The sequence below is a fragment of the Pezoporus flaviventris genome, unplaced genomic scaffold (genome assembly GCF_033815535.1).
Source record: "Pezoporus flaviventris isolate CSIRO_AGI_PZ_B2104156 unplaced genomic scaffold, CSIRO_AGI_Pfla_v1 ptg000037l, whole genome shotgun sequence".
Taxonomy (NCBI): domain Eukaryota; kingdom Metazoa; phylum Chordata; class Aves; order Psittaciformes; family Psittacidae; genus Pezoporus; species Pezoporus flaviventris.
The window spans coordinates 6006385-6023402 of record NW_026892585.1 but is presented as its reverse complement, the minus strand read 5'-3'; the positions used below and the strand labels follow the sequence as shown (position 1 = coordinate 6023402).

The 17018-nt window shown below is 44.5% G+C and overlaps 1 protein-coding gene across 1 annotated transcript; it reads right to left on the bottom strand.

The window, feature by feature from the left end:
• Positions 1–904: 904 nt before the first annotated feature.
• IGFBP3 (insulin like growth factor binding protein 3) lies at positions 905–16212 on the bottom strand. Its single transcript, XM_061464590.1, has 4 exons — positions 15316–16212; positions 11605–11837; positions 8814–8933; positions 905–2658 (listed from the first exon to the last, which is right to left on the bottom strand). Exons 1-4 carry the CDS (start codon positions 15698–15700, stop codon positions 2533–2535), a joined length of 864 nt encoding a protein of 287 aa, XP_061320574.1. The 5' UTR covers positions 15701–16212; the 3' UTR covers positions 905–2532.
• Between the last annotated feature and the right edge of the window lie 806 nt (positions 16213–17018).

Sequence of the window (17018 nt, the reverse complement as noted above, 5' to 3'; positions counted from 1 at the left end):
AGGTGTACCTGCCCATGGCAGGGGGGTTGGAACTTGATGATCTTAAGATCCTTTCCAACCCTAACTATTCTATGATTCTATTTCTTGGATAACCGGCAAAATGTGGCATACAAGACACCTACCCAACTTTTGTGGCAAGAAGCTGCTTTTCCTTTTCAGAAGGCTCATGAGATAGTGATTAAAAAATTCCCTTTCCTGAATCGAACCCTTATTCTCACATCTATGGTTACATGCCCAAATACTGGGCATATGCAACTTTCCTCCCTCTGTGGTATTATTTCAAAGGAACTGGTTTACAACTTAATTTCTTGTAAAAAGGCCCAGCATTTATTTCCTTTGCCAACAGATCTTTGCAGGCGTTACATTTGCATTAGCAGTAAAAATATTGCAATAAATCTTCACCTCACAAAGCTTTCTGTAACCATCTGTCAGGAAATCTGTATTAGCCTGGAGTAAGCATCCCTTCACGTATACTTTTTTTCCCCTTATTCCAAGGTTAAAGAAAGATTTCAGTTTTAACAATGATGTGACCTCAATTCATTAGCTAGAACTTAAGGAGATGTGCAAAACACACCCAAGGTTGCTCAGCTAACAGATTTCAGGGTAAGGCTTTAAACATCTGTTTATGGTGATCGGCTGTCTCGATGCTGGCAAGCTGCATAGACAAACCTTTCCATGTCAAGAGTTTCCAGACATTTGCCACTGCTGGCAAAACCAAGGGTAGTTGTAATTCATGGGGCATGAGAGGAGCAGCTCCTCATCCCCTATGGTCTCCCTCTCACCAGCACATCAGCTGGAAACCCACTGCCCTATCCCCATAGAGTTCCCAAACCAACAGGAAATTACAGTGTTGATGGTTTCTTTTTCTTTCTACAGTGACATCAAACATTTATAGTGACACATATAAGAATATATTATATATTTATATAAATATATAAAATATTTATATAAAATATATAAATAAATACATATACAAAATATGGCATTACTTTCCAGAGAGATGTTACATTTCACAGGCCACCTTCCGTTATCCAGATTTCATCGTCATACAGAATTTGTCATGAAGTTCAGTAAACAATCAGCCTCAAAAAAAAAACCCAAATGTTGCCCAAATCTTCCTCATGTCACATACCAGAACAAAACCAAATCACTTTGCTTTCAATTAAAAGGACATAAAACATCATGGCAGACATTTGGTTTAAATATTTAAACCCAAGGGTTCTTATTCTATGCTTAGATGCAGGCAAATAATTTCTACCAAAGTCAAAGCAAGCAACAATTGTGTGTAGCATAAATGAAGTGCGTGGGTCTCAACGCCCAGGTCCACGATCCCCCCTGTCTTGTCAGCATCGTTTTCAACAGGAGTTCCTCAAATAGAATATGTGCTTTGGTAGAGTGTACCAAGACAACACAGAATAGACACAGCTTTTCAAAATAAATAAGCAGATAGAAAGGGTGCTACTGTAATGGCATGTTTTTTTCCATGAATATTCAATATTAGTGTGAGCAGGAAATGGAGGAAATGAAAGCCCTGTTGCACAAACTGAAGCAAAGGACAGACAGAAGAATGCTTTACTGAGAGCTTCAGTGCAACCGTTATCCTTTCCAGTGGCATAAGTCAGTGATGGGTACATTAGAAATAGCAATAAAATAATAATTAAAAAAAAAATCTTGGTATTTGTCATTACTTCAAATAACAAAACTTATTCTCTTCTGGAAACACTTCCTTCACTCCACAAATTCATTTCTATTATCTAGAATAGGTCAGGTCAGTGTGTATGCATATGGATCTGTACATATTTGTAAATCATTCCATACCCTTACTTTCTCTTTGCATACAGAAGTATACACTAGAATTATTGTGTAGTATTTGGTATTCACATGTTACATTTAAATAAAGTTTATTAAAAAAAATTATATTAAATACAGCCTAACAGAATATTCATAATATATTTTACAGAAAAAATAGCCATGTCTTTATTTTAGAAATAGGTTTCTTTAAAAAGTTCTTTGAGATTTTTATAAAACTTTTTACCCGTGAAGAAAAGTTTCCCTTCAGACCTGTAAAAAAAAAGCTTAACTTTTAAATCCTTTTGGGTTTTTTTGTTTTGTTTTGTAGGAGGGTTTTTCTTTCCCTTTAATGCTCTTAACAAGCTTACAATCTATAAATTCCTTACAATAAAAACCAGTATCTTTCGGGATCAGATTGGTCACAGGCCGTTCTTTAAAAAGTCAGTGGAGACTCCCTGAATCCATTCTGAAGTGCCTTTTGTTTTTTTTTTTTCTCTCTCTCTGGGTATCAATAGTGCAGGTTTTCATGGGAATTCAGAGCTCCCTACATGTCCTATAGGAAGCCTGGTGCGTGTTAGTGGTGGGGTGCAGCAGTGTTCGCAGAGGCTGCGCCTCCCCATCCACCGCAGGAGGCAGAGCTCTTGACTCACAACGCAGTCCACAGTGTTTGCCCAGCCCCTCCAAGGTCTTTGCGAGGTCCAGTGGCCACGCACAGATGCCAGAAGAGCTGGCACCCAGCCCTCATTTGCTTTCCAAATTATAACAGTGGACATCTCCTTTTCCCTTCCCATCATACCCGGGAAGCGGCTGTCCGTATTTATCCACGCACCAGCAGTAACCTCTCTTTCGGCCTTTGGATGGGCGACACTGAAACACAACAGAAGATACAGTTAGCATTAGTTCTGTTTTCTCTGCTCTGAATTGTTACATAGCAGGGATTCCTGCTCATTAGATGGCTGCACTTCCATCTCCTGGAGAGATCGTGGGGAATCAACAAATTATTTATTACCACTACCAGAATATTACAATAAAAGCTTACTTCCTCTGCCCATCAACCCCTTTGGGTCTAGTTACTCCATAATGAAACTGCCCTAAGAACTACCAAAAAAGAGCCTTATGAACTACTCCCTGTTATGTTAGGCAGCACAGTTGCCCCCTTTGAATACCAGGACTACTTACAACAGTATGGACTGATGACTGGGACCCATCTTTGGAAAAGAAAGTCAACAGATTTGTTCCACACTAAAGCACAGGTCTGGCAAAGACAGCCACTGCAGCAATAAACACCCTTGGCTTGCATCTGTTTGCTGGAGGAATTTCAATACTGTAGTTGACATTTATTAAGAGATACATTATCCTTCTGTAATGGAGTTATCACTTCAACAACTGTTAGGTGTACTGAGACTTTACATGTTTATTCTCCTATAAATAAGGTTGTATATAAACTAATCTATAACCTATGTCAGTTCTAGAAGTTGCCTGGTGAATTTGCCAGCAGTATTGACCAACCTGAAAGTATCACAGGCAACAACATTGAACCTCTTTGGAAATAGTAATGCAGTAAAAGTGAAGATCTAATATGCACTAAGCAGTGCTCTCCCCACAGAACCAATAGTGGTAAAAACTAGACTGAAGGAGATGACATGCGTCAGGCTGCATTCAGTATGCAGCCCTGGACACAGTTACATACAGTGAACCTCTAGGACCCCACAAGGTTTTCCACCCATTTGAAAGACATGCATCTCCAGGACGCAGATTATCTCACTAGGTTTGCCCTGGTCAACTTCATTGACAAGACGAAGCTTCCAGGTCAGCTCAGGTTTTGACGTTTGGTGATACAGGATTCACTGCAAATGCCAAGATGTGGCTGTTTAGTCAGTACAGACTTACAAAGGAGGCGGTGACACAAGTGTACCTAGCTTTTCGAGGACTGAGGTTTCATCTGTTGCCATCGCCAACATGAAAGAAGATAGGGTAGACTGAAGCCACTTATGACCCTGTCATGCAAGCAGAGCAAATGCTGCCTCCAAGATCACACTTGCAGCAATTCAAGTATTTCAGGGGTTCAGGCTGGTAGGAGTCAGGTAAACTTTGCCACTATCACTCAGCTGCTTGTTCTCCATAGTCTAATAGGCACGTCCCCATCTCCCACATGATCATGGCAGTGGCTTACAAAGCTAAGTGTCTTTCCCATGTGCAAGTACGTAAGGAAACAAGCAAGTGTTCAGCTTCACATGCTGCCAAAAGTGCCTGACCCTTTTGATGTCTAGTTCAGGGCCTCATGTTGCTCAGGCTGCTATTCCGAACAGAACTGTGAATATGGGCCACTTCTACGATAGCCGGCACCAACACACTGATCCTGATCCAACCAATCTGTGGCAGCATGGAATAGGGTCTTCACTAGGAACTTGTGAAAGAGAGATGGAACATACCGGCCATTCAACACAAATTCCTGAACAAGACTCCAACTCATTTCTTTTTACAGTAAATGAAGTAATGCTCATCACTGTAACCACAAATTAATCTACCCTTGTGATACATCTTGAGTAACGAGCCCAATGCAGCAATAATACACCACCACCTTCTCTGAATCTGCAGCCCTTTTGTATTAGCCCTATGCCAACGGCCGTCAGCAGGATGACAAGACCAAGCTCAAAGTACGTATCAGCTCATTTTAGGAGAGGGTGAAGAAGTTCAAACCTACTGAGAGAACAGCTACATTAATAATTTGCTAAGCTACATGGTTAGCTGCATTTTGAGTTCTAGTTCCCTATCTGCTTGATTTTCTGTACCAGATCTTTAGACCTAAGTTTTACAGCTCATGTTTATTGCCTCAAAAGCCTGACTGGGGCTTGCACTTACTCTCCAGGATTTCTGTCAATGCCTGCCCAAAGTCCACTGACGTCAATGGGAAATTTGCCTTCAATTTTGGTGGCAAGTGGACTGGACTCTAGCTTCAGTGGTGTTAACATTTAGGGACTTCAGTTCTTCACGCTCAAATGTGAGGAATTCATAACCAGTCTCTGCTGCATTTAAATCTTACAGAAAAGGAAACTGAGGCAGCAGTTCTTGTTTTTCCCAAGGGAGCACGCATAGATGGAGTTAGAACTAGAGCACAGGGCTTCTGGCTGCCAGCCTGGTGCTCCAGCAATGAAATTACACTTCTGCTAATAATAGTAACACAGCCTCCCCTTTTAGAAGTACTATATGAAGTATGTTACACAACTCTTGCTGATTCATATGCTTGCATCACTCTCAAAACAAATGATCAATTAAAAGTTATCTCATGTTGTTGGAGGTTTTGATTGCTTTTTACAGTTGCATAATCAATTTTCAGAATTAACTACAATGTGAAGTTAGTCTGCAGGAACACCTTCCTTACTACTACTGTCTTCTTTATTTCCCAATCTATGATTTTGTACTACTTGCTCAGCCATGGTGTCAACAGTAAAGCATTTTTGATTCAGTGATGCTTTTATCCTGAAGCAGCTAGTCTGCATTCCCTACATAAGTGGCAGAGAGTTCATAGGGAATAACAAAAATCCACTCTTCTGAATTTTGCACTCATCATACATTTCAAGGCTGTGCCTAGCTCTTCTGTATGACTTCAGAAGGCCAAAATGCTGGAAAACCTCCCAAGCTGTGGAGTCAGTAATTACTTCTGATAGGAACACCAGCTGCCAGCTTCCATGCCACCTGCCCCTCTCCCTTCCACAAAGAAGTGCCGCAGAGGCATTCGTGGGGCACAGCAAAGCATATGGTATCCCATTGAATTCCTGGTCAGCCCAGAGGTCTCCATGGAGCTACAACTGTGGTCTCCTGGAACAGACTGCAGACAGCACTGACATATACCTCAGGCCGTTTTGGCTCCTGCCAAGCCCAGCTCTGTTTTTAGTGGAACGATGCCAGCTCACATTTAGGTGAGTATCTGGCCCCAGTATACAAATATGGGGCAATTCTAGTAATTGCCCCATATAATAATTCTAATTTCATCAAAACCTTTTTTTCCATGCTTGAGGCAGAAACATGCCTGTATCAACCTATTCCACATAAATGCACCTATGCACCTCAGCTGAACAGTACGACCGTACATGCGTGATTTATTAAGACAAAGAATTCTAGATTTTAAAAGGCCTGATTTAGAAGTTTATACATAAACACAAGGAGTGAAATACTTCTCATGTTATACCCTGACAGATTAATTTACGTTCTTAAAATCGTTTCATATACGCAAATTACTCCCTATGGTTGTTCCTGAAAAGTCCATTTCTAGATATCCACAAACATCTTGAAAAATAACTGCTTTCACCTTGACTGGAAGAGTAGGCGGCCAGGAAGGCAGAATATATGAACATGAAGTGCCTCCTGAATGTGTTTTAATTGTTCCCAGGTTGATCATAATTTATCAGATTCCTACCATCACACACCTATCTACATTATAATCCTTGGCAGTGATTTTGCCAGCTGTTTCCAGAATTAAGAACACCTAGTTTATACTTGTTTGATAGATTTACTATTTCCTAACCTATTATTATGAATTTTGTTGTCACAACAGAATATAATTGAATTGCAGATTGAATGCTGCTAATAATAGCAATGAAATTAATACAATACCCTAGCCTTCTGTTAATGAGATTAAGCACCTGCTCACAGTGCCTAAAGTATCAGACCTACATGCTGATGCTCCAACAAAGAAAACCAGACGAACACAACTGCTGCATTGCCTTGCAGACGGTGAACTCAGTCTGGCCAGGACTGAGACTCACCCACTTCTCAAAACTGATGATTTTTTATACATGTTAATTCTATGAGGGCAACTCAAATACATTATTTTTGGTTGGTATTCTGCCTGGGTGAGAAGCAGCCTGCCTGTGTAAGCCCTGCCTGTGAAGGCCTGTTCCCAGGGTGGATTGAGGTTCATTTGCAGGAGAAGCACTCCAACTGCATTCATGTAAAATATTTACTCACATGGGCTCTATTTGTGGGCATCTCCTACAAGACCCTGAGTTGTCTCAAACTACCACTGAAAGTATTGGACCTATGTAAATTGGCACGGTGCTTGACAAGGCTGGCCAGGTTATGAAAGTGCCCCTTCATCCTCTATGTTTGCTGACCGGATGGGCTGTTGCACACAGAGCAGGAACTTCTCCTAAAGCAGTCTGGAAGACTCCAGGCAGCATGGACACTACACAGAGGGCAGAAGCATGTCTTTGCTCCATATCAACACCTTACTCTCATAAATCAGCTTCTAGGAACAAAGACAGGTAAGCGTATTATCTGTCTCTCCTATTTTTTTCCCCTCTATTTCCATTTTTCCTGCCTTAGTGGCAAAACTATGTACTTTAAAGTACAGTCACCCTTTAAAGTAAGGCACTTTAATACGTGCTTACTGTGGATCTGATTTACTGCATACATATGCCAGAGACTGCCTGCAAACCACCATCTTTTTGCTGATGAAGCAAAAACCTCAGAGTTTGAAAACAGATGAAAGGAAGATCGACTGAACAAAGTAAATACCAATCTGCGGTCTTCTGTAATACCTGCAGAAGGAAAAGGGCCACAGTACGCTTGTGTGCCTTGAATGCAGTTAAATGATGTGCTGTTCTGAAGTAGCTAAGCAAATGCTTCTATGGCACAGGCACAAATCACAGTCTTAGCCTCACTCCACACAGCGGCCCAACATACTTGCTGAACAAACACAGACTGAGATGTGGGCATTGCTCTGCTAGTTCACATGCAGCAGGAGACGAATGATACAGGCTTCTCAAAACTCCCAAAAGAAACTGTTCCAGGTCGACCAGCTGCTCAGGGAAAAGCTGGGGGGCACAGACAAGCTCAGCAGCATGCACTGAAGGTCAAACAGCCCAAGTCGGTGCTGGGCTGATGGCAGAAGGAAAGGCTGTAAACCTCACGCCTATTGCAAACACCCCACCTGACACTGCCAGCTTAATGCATTGCTCCAGGGAATACCCAAAAGGGGAAGACTGTTTCTAAGAAAGCTAGAAGCCAAAAAATGGAGAGATACCATTCCTAAAATAAGGTTGCCTGGTTGGAGGTCGGGCTCTCACTCCCAACTGATCAACTGCATTAGCTAGTAACACAGTCAACCACTCCTTTGGTTACCACAGACAGAGAGGCTGACTCGTGTAAACCCAAATGGGAGAGACAAGACGGCCCACAAACAACATCTGTCCTTACAGAGGGTTTGCCTTGAGGAAAATCTGAAACAAACTTGATTTCAGAAGAGTTTGGAATAATACATTTGGAGGCAGGTCACTAAACACTGGAATTAGATGGGATGTGCACACTAAGCAGAAAAATTGGCACGTCTTGCACTTCCCAAGTTCCTGAATGAGCTTTCAAGGGCAGCAGCACTAAATGGAGAATGCTGCCATGGCTCAACCCCACACAACTAAAGCATAAATACCTGCAGCTTAGGTCTGCATTTGTCAAGAAAGGTCACAACCCCAGAACCAAAGAGGGCTGAGAAGCCATCCTTGCTGCACAGTAACTACCAGATGTATCACTTTCATGATAACATGACTTGGATTTTGGAAGAGACCCGTGTAGCACATAAAGGACAGATATATATACCTTTCTCAAGTTGCCTTTTGTAATATGACCCAGTGCAGTTCTTCTAGGAACTCTCAAGCAGGCAGCTATTTACAATTCAAAGCATTGATCTATTGCAGTCATATGGTGACTGCAACATTAGCTCTGTGGGTTATTGCAGAAGCACTGCCTTTTTTAAACCAAAGGGCATTAGTTATGTAGAACACCAGACAACCCATGTGTGATCAGGTATGAAGTTTCCCAAACAAACCTGCTGTCATGACCAACAGAAAATAAAAATACTGTCCCCACTTGACAAGGTTCAGCACTATCAGATCATATCCTAAAAGTAGAAATGAACTAGTTCCTCTGTAAAACGGTACGTAACACACCTTGCTGGAAAGATCCTTCAGCAAAGATGCAGAAGAGGTGAAGTGCATTCAGTGAAATGAACAAGACTCTGTACTTACTTGCTTTTTCTTGTAGAACCCCTTCTTGTCACAATTTGGAATATGAAAACCCCTGGGACTCAAGACATTCAGGATCTTTAGATGGTTTAAAGTGTCTTCCATTTCTCTACGACAGGGACCCTGTTAACAAGCATGGTTCAAAAAACACGGATGAAACTTCATTCCCAAATGTTGTCTTTCACACAAGAGTTAATAAATCTTTAAAGGGCAAGAAGCACAAACCCAAACAAACCCATTAAAACAAAGGGATGGCTGGGTATGTCACATGGCAGACCATTCATTCACAGATAAAATTTGGACTTTCTGCTTTATTTAGGATAAATGGATTTCTAAACACTGAAGGCCCTATGCTATGCTGAGCCATAGACTGGCATTTCCAGTTGGAGTCACAGATACTGGTCAAGCCTTTCTGTCAGTAATATATAAGACAACCTAGGTTTGAAAAGCTGGCCTTTTCAGCAAGTGGGAAAAGAAGGTAGGTAGGCAACTTGAAATACATCACTTGGTAGATTTTCCCTAAAGCCATTTGATTTTCATGATTCTGCTGCATTTGAAAGTTTAAATGAAATGTATTTAATTGAAAACAGGTAGTTTGGCATAATGTGTATGCGTGCACATATACATGTATATATATATATATATAAAAATACTACAACTTTGAACAACTGCCAATTTCAACTGGACCAAACAGATGCAGCCATGCAAAGGAATGGTTGCACACAAGTCTTGTTAGATAAGTCACCTAATGAGATATGTCAATGGATAACTTTTTGCCTCACTTTCTCCATCTGCAAAAGGCTGACAACAATGTAGTGAGGATTAGCTCTAGGACAATGAGCCAAAAAGAACTTCCAGAAGCACTTTTAAGAGCAGGTCTCAAACACCAATTAGTTACTCCTTACTGCAGCCCTTCAGGGTAGGGAGTAAAGGCTTACAGGCCCCACTCTGCAGTCACAAAACCAGGAGCAGAGGAGTTCACGTTTTGCCAGAGGCCAAGAGGCAGTCAGTGTCAGCAGTGGGATGAGGATTCAAGAGACACAACCTGCAAACTCTGTGCTTAGCTACGCTCCTGTCTGGGCACATTACTGACTTGGTCCATCAGCTTGTTTCTTCAGGAGAGACCCAAAAAAGCTCCTTTGCATGGTTGCACAGGTTTAAAACATGTAAATTGCTGTATCGACACAGAGACTCATTTGGTGCAATTTTTAATTAGTGAAGTAATGACACTTGTACTTTCAAGTGGTAAGATTAATAGCTTGCTCATATAAAGTGCCTTTAGTGTCTGAAAGCATCGAGACTCCACGGTTCTACTGGAGTTTAAAATTGATTTTCTTTCATTAACAAAAACCTTCCTTGCTGCTTTCATGTCTTCTTTTGGTATCAATCTCACAAGCTCTACACATACACTTTAAAATGCTGCTCTTATGGGCAGTTCCTCAAAAACCCCCGGAACTGCTCAGACACACTGATTGCAAATCACAGACGTTCAGAGACTTGGTCCCGAGTCAGGCCTACAGAAAGATCAACAGTCCTTTTTTAATTAGTATTTTGAAGCAGGCTTCCAAAGTCAGAGAGATCAGTATCAAAAGCTAACATGCAGACACAGCTAGAAGGGCATTTGCTGACAAAGGCACCTGTCCTTGATGGACTTATTTCTGGTTCTTACAGACACCAGCAGCCTTGGTAAGCCAGGGCGCCTTTGCTCATGGGGCCCAGCTACCACGCAAGTGAAACGTTCATCCTAGCTAACACCAGGATCCTATTTCCTGAGAGCTACCAAAGTTCATTCTTTTACTGTAGGCAGTTTACTTCATGCCCTGGGGGAGAGGATACCCTGAAAGGCAGATACTTAAGTGTCTTTACTAGACAGCTGGACAACAGTGACAAACTGAACATGCAGCTTCACCACCCTTGCTGTGTTAACTTGGAGGACGCTCTTTTCAGACACATCTTTCCACCTCATACTGGTTTCAAAACCTTCTTTAGCAGATGGGAATACACATCTGGTTTAACCACAACTGTTTTGATGAAACACCAAAGTATTTCCCAGACACATTTTTTAGGCCATCTGGCACAGGCACAAGGATAACCACAGGATTATCAGCCAGGATGTCCAGGAAGAGGAATTATTCTCCCCTCGGATTCAACAAACTCCAGCTGCCCTGCAAATCCACTGGGCACAGTCAGTAGAAAGTAATAGCAGCTCGTGTGCCAGTGAGCCTTTGCATTTAGGCAGTGGCACCAAATGACTGCAAGTGAAGGCGATGTTCAGCATGTACAAACAATGACTGACCAGTCAAGATCTAGTCCTCAACCCAGCCCAAGTTTATCTCCCTTGATTTGCTCCATGGAGCATGAATACAGTGCCACTGCACTGAATATGAAACATCTTTTTTCCATTACTGCAACCAAATAATGCTGTTTACAACCAATTTCAATGATGATAATACTAAACCTGCCCCAAGTCCCCTCACATAAATGTGTGATAATACAGGGGAGAACAAGAACTTTAAGAAATGACTTAGTAAAAGCCAGACTTCTATCAACATAAGTACCACTGCATTAGGCCTCTTTTCTGAATGCGATCTGCTTGCTCTGCTGACTGCCTGCATTTGTCAATCTGACAGTTTTACCAGTTAAGAAGCCAGAGTGCCCTAAATGGCTACTACAATTGCCACCATTTAGTTATTTAGTTTATTTACCTATCTTGTCATGTGCAGAACATGCATATACTTGCTTGCACACACTCACATTCTGCAAAAAAGCCTTTCCATTTACAAGATGTACTTACGTATTCAGTCTCTTGTTTGGATTCAGAAGAGAAATTCAGCGTGTCCGTACTCTGTGAATCATATTCCACTTTATAGCGCTGTGTGTTTTTGGCTTGCACTTTCCTGATGATATCTATTTTGATGTGTGGTGGATGCGATTTGGAATCTGGCACCCTGTGAGTGTTTGGGATGGCCTGATTTTCTATGCTGCTGGTACTCCGGTCTTCGTCTTCCTCTGAATCACTGGAATTTCCTTTGAGGAGAACAAATGCAGTGAAGAAAAAAATATTAATCAACTGCCAGTAGCATCTGAAAGGGCAATAAGCCACTAGATTCGTCTACGTGCTTCATTTCCCTTTATAAAACAGTGATATGTAAAAAGATGACCAATTTGGTGTTCTGCATGCATCAGTGCCCTTGCTGCCAAAGCAATGGCTTTTCTAACTGAAGCATCCCCCTGTTCCCTGAACACTTTTTCTTTCTTACATTCATTCAACTTACAGAACAGGGGAGAAGGAAAAAAAAAACCCAACGCATTTTAATTCTTCTGCTATTAAAATCAGAAACATATCTAGATGCACAATGCACACTTTAAAGGTAATGGGCAAAAAAATGCCATTCATTCTGTAATGGCGTCAAAGGACAAGCATCTCCTTTCATCATGAGCTTCAAAAATATTTTCTCTTTTAAACTACCATCCACAGAAATACAGGAAAAGCACATCCCCCCCCCCGCCCCCCCAATACTGCATAAGCCCAGTGTTCTGTACCTTCTGAGGTATTTGTCTACACTGCATTCCTCCCTCATAGGAGACTCCTGCAGTGTAACTGTAACTGGCTGGGAGTTTTTCCAAGTTTGGATATTCCTATCAGCTAAGTAGCTAAGTCCCAGTAGTTGCTGCTTTGGCTGACAGCCACTTTTTTTTTTCCTTCATTAAAGAAATAATATTGGGAATGCACAACGATGATTGATGCGCAAGGAACATCCTGGAAATCTGGATGTTCCTTAAAATTAGACTTGATGGCTCACTGAAAAACCACAGAAGCCGAGAAATTCAGCACTAAACCTGAAAGCCCATGTTCACACAGCCCATTGACTCTAAATATTTCAACACAGGCAGTACAGTGGCAGTGCCAACACATAGGAACAGGAGAGGAACATGAGGAGGAGAAGGGATACGAGTTAACATCTTGGTGCTGGTGGTTTTAGTGTAGCCACTGCTGGCAATGGACATAATTGACCAGGAAAATCCAACTCCCACTGCAAATGGATTAAGGAAGTTTAAGTCTTAAGTCTAAATTTCCTGGCTTTTGTGGGTTTAACTCAGACTCTCAGCGGTATTTGAACATATTTTTGGTGGTTTAATGTCCTGTTTTTAAACAGTGGTATTTTTTTCCCTCACATACTCAATGAATTCTGCAAGAAACAACACAATAAATGTTATAAACCCGAATCTCCTAAATATAAATACCATGCCTACTAGGTTTTCTGCTATTAGTCCAGTTCAATAGTTTGCCTCCTCTCCCAAAAATAAGTACAAAATATTCTTAGTGTGCACTAAATAATTACCAGGCTGGTCATTTCAGTTTAGATAGGCCATCACATTTCATCAGCACTTCTTACACTTCAACTTGCAACAGTTGTAATGCCACATTTTAAACTGCAAAGAATATTAACTTAGTTTCACAAGACCTGGTGTTGTGTTAGCTTTGCAGCCTCATAACAGAAACACAACTGCTATGAGACTTACTTGCTCTCTTTTTAAAGAGCAGATCAGAAGAGTTGTACTTACACACTGGTACTTAACACTTTCATGCCCCCAGAAAAATGAACTGGAAAGCAAGTCAGTGGCCTGCTACAGTTGCTGTGAAGAAGGTATTGTAACACATACCACCCTGCACTGGTTTCTGGCCATTTCTATAAACTAGGTAGCTTGGGATGCAGGACCTAGCTGTTTGTAAGGGAGATCATGGGAAGATTCGGGTTGGAAAGGACCTTAAAGCTCATCCAGTTCCAGCCCCCTGCCATTGGCAGGGATATCTTCCACCAGACCAGGTTTCTCCAATCCCTGTCCAACTTGGCCTTAAACACTGCTACGGATGTGATCCTGCTCTGGGAGGGTGCGTACCAGGGAGTGTTTGATTTAGAGCTAAGAGTGGAACAGTCCCCATGCGGAGGAGGGCACTATGGATAACACAGGTTCAGCTAACTTCTTCCTTCGCGCACCCCAGGTTTGCCACCTTCGCTCCTTGAATGCGAACTCTAAAGGTCCTCCTTGGAACTTTTTAAGGAATCAAAGCTCTTATTGATTTCAAAATCAGAGTTCTCCCTCTAGCCAAGAATGCAGAAACAGGAACTCAGCATTTAGACTGTTGAGGCTGAAAATAGACAGGTTTTCAGCAAAGTGCAACTCTGTCCTCCCCTTCCTTAACAGTCACTGTTAAAAGCACTGCCCCTCCATTAGACAGCACCAGCTCTCAAGTATGGAGGGGACTCCCCTCCTTCCCAATCCATGTGAAGGCTGACTATGCGGAGCCAAGTTCATGCGATGAAGGAGGCTGCTCCATGTTCCAATGAGGTTTAAAACTTCAGTGAGTACCTCTGAACTCTCATTCAAATTGTCACAGCTTGGGAGCAGCACATAAATAATTATAATAAGGCATCTCCTGCTTTCATAGCAGCCAGTTAACTGGAGCACTGGTGCCACTTCCTCAGCTATGGAGAGGCCAGCCAAAGAGTCTCTGCAACCTAGCAGAGCAACTCCTGGCTTTTTAAAAATGCAAACAGTGGAAAGCCTTTTGACACACTTTTCTATTAAACAAATGTTAACATACTTGCTGTTGGTTAGCAAACAGTTTAATGAAATGTTTGCGCAGAGAGTCTGGGCTTGCTTGATCCCAATCCCAAGTTTCCCTGTCTTAAGTTTCCAAATGTGCACGCTAACAGAACTTTTTCCAGCCGTCCCTTGCTCTTCAAACAAAACCAAACCTGCTCTGTGAACGTCTCGTTTACAAGACATGTAAGAGCTACAGGAAAGCTTCATCTGACCAAAGATTTATTTGCAGCGCAGGCAAAAAAAACCCCAACGTCCTCTTAAACACTGCTGTGCAAATGCTTTGTTCTGAATAACCACCTTTCCGGGACAGGGGAGTATTTAACACCCTCCCCCCCCCCCTTTTTCTCCCTGTGCTTAGCATTCCCCTGACCTAGCCGCGCTGCAGCGCAGATTTAGCCTACTCTATCCAGCTTTCTCGCACCTTCTTTCCAGGAACACTGGGGCCAAACCGCAAAGATTTCACCCCTTCTTCATCCCGGCAGCCCCACGCACCCGCAAGAGCCATCCCTACACACACACACACACACACACCGGGGTTATTTAATGAAAGAGCAACACTGCCTCTTTTGCGAGGCGCATCGGTGTTGAAGAAAACCGATATACACAGAAATAAGGTATCAGAAGGAAATCTTCCCTTTCCTTCTGCAAAAGCAGCCCTCCTCCTAAACGATCCCAGCCTCGGCTACGCGGTTGCCCGAGGAGCCCCTGGCAAGATGTAAAGGGAGGAAAGGCAGAGCTGTAAAGGGACAAGCAGCCCTGCAGCGCCTGCGCCTCCCCCGCCGCTGCGTGCAACTTACTTAGGGAAAATAAATAGGTAAGAAGAGCGCAAGGACGCGGGAACGCGCGCAGAGTCGCGCACGCTCGCGGTCTCTTCGCCTCTCCGCGGCCCCCTTACCTGCAGCATGCGGCCCCGGCAGGAGGAAGGCTCGCAGCTTGCCGCCCGCCGTGGCGTTGGTGCAGAGCCCGCGTCCCTCCAGCAGCGCCTGCAGCGGCCGCGCCTCGTCCCGGCGCGGCTGGCAGCTGAGTCCGGCGCCGCAGCGCTCGGTGTAGATGCCGCAGGACTGCCCGATGCGCAGAGCGCAGGTGAGGCAGCAGCCGCAGCCGGGCTCCCGCACCCGCTCGGCGCAGTCGGGCTGCAGGGGCTTGCACTGCTGCAGCGCCCGCGCGTCGCAGGGCTCGCAGCGCACCACCGGCCCCGCCAGCGCCGCCGCCGCCCGCCGGACCAGCAGCGCCAGCGCCGCCGCCGCCACTGCCCACAGCACGCCGGGCCGCGGCACCATGGCAACCGGCGGAGGAGGAGGAGGAAGGGGGGCGGCCCGCCGGGAGGCGCGCACCCCCGGGCCGGGAGCGGGACGGGCAGAGCCGGGGCGCGGCCGGCTGCGGAGCAGCGCGCACCGACGGGGCTGCGGGCACGGGGGCCGCTCGCACACACCCTGCGCTGCCGGCCCCTCTCTCTTCAGCCGCCTGCCCTTAGTCACATAGAGGTAGTCAGAGCCCGCTGGCAACAAAGGCAACTTTCCCTTTCTTCCCCCCCCCCCTCCTCCTCCGTGCAGAGCGCCTCAGTCACCGGCACTAAATTATTGGTTTTCCACACAAAAATCAAAAGTACAAAAAAAGCCAAAACAAAACCAGACGGTCTGAAGAAAACTTGGTCCAAAAAAAAAACCGCTTCAGAGAAGAAAGGAGAAAAAGGGGATGAAAAACAGAGAGGGGAGGGAAAAAATGAGTGAGGAGAGCGCGGTCCCCGTCCGTTTATTCTCTTCCCGCCCGCCGTGCCCCGCCGCTCCCGCCCGGCCCGCCCTATATAGCGCCGCGGCCGCCGGCCCGCCCCGCGCCATGGATAAGGAGCGGCGCGGCGCGGCGGGGAGCGGCGGGGCACGGCGAATCCAGGTTTCGGTCGCGGGAGGGCGGTGCGGGCCGTGGGCGCGGCGGTGCCGGGGGTTATGGGCACTTCTTAGAAGTCAGCTGTAAGAGGGGCACGGCTGCGGAGGGGGGGCACGGCGTGTGCCTTTTGTTCCCACATGAAGTGCTCCGTGTGTGCGCGTCCGTGTTCCCGTGGCACCGGAGGCACAGCAACGCTCGCGGACAGTGCCCTTTTTTCGGCTTTTGCTTACACACGCGTGTACACACGCACTCAGGTTCAGGGCATCCCTCGGGACCGGCTCACAGCTCCCGTAACAGCTGCATTTCCTACGAATCATCGTAGAATCACAGAATGGTTTGGGTTGGAAAGGATCTTAAGATCACCCACTTCCAGCCCCCCAAGGAAGACGGGGAGGAATGTATATGCACACATGCACATCTGCACAGATGTTGCTCTCTGGCACAGGGCTCAGCCCAGTGTTGTGCCCCAGCATCATGGATGTGTTCCCCTATCTTTTTCAAGTGCTTTCTGAACTCTTAAAACTTTTCCCTCCGTCCGTAAGTTTCCAGTGCCAACAGCCTCTTAAATCTAGAAGAAAAACCAACCCACCCCACAAAAAAAAACCAACAGTGAAACCCTACATTGATTTTATACAGTGAATGTGTTGGGATTCGGTTCATAGCCACTGCAAATTCTACCTGTGTTCTGCTTAGGCTTACTTCATGGAATGGTTT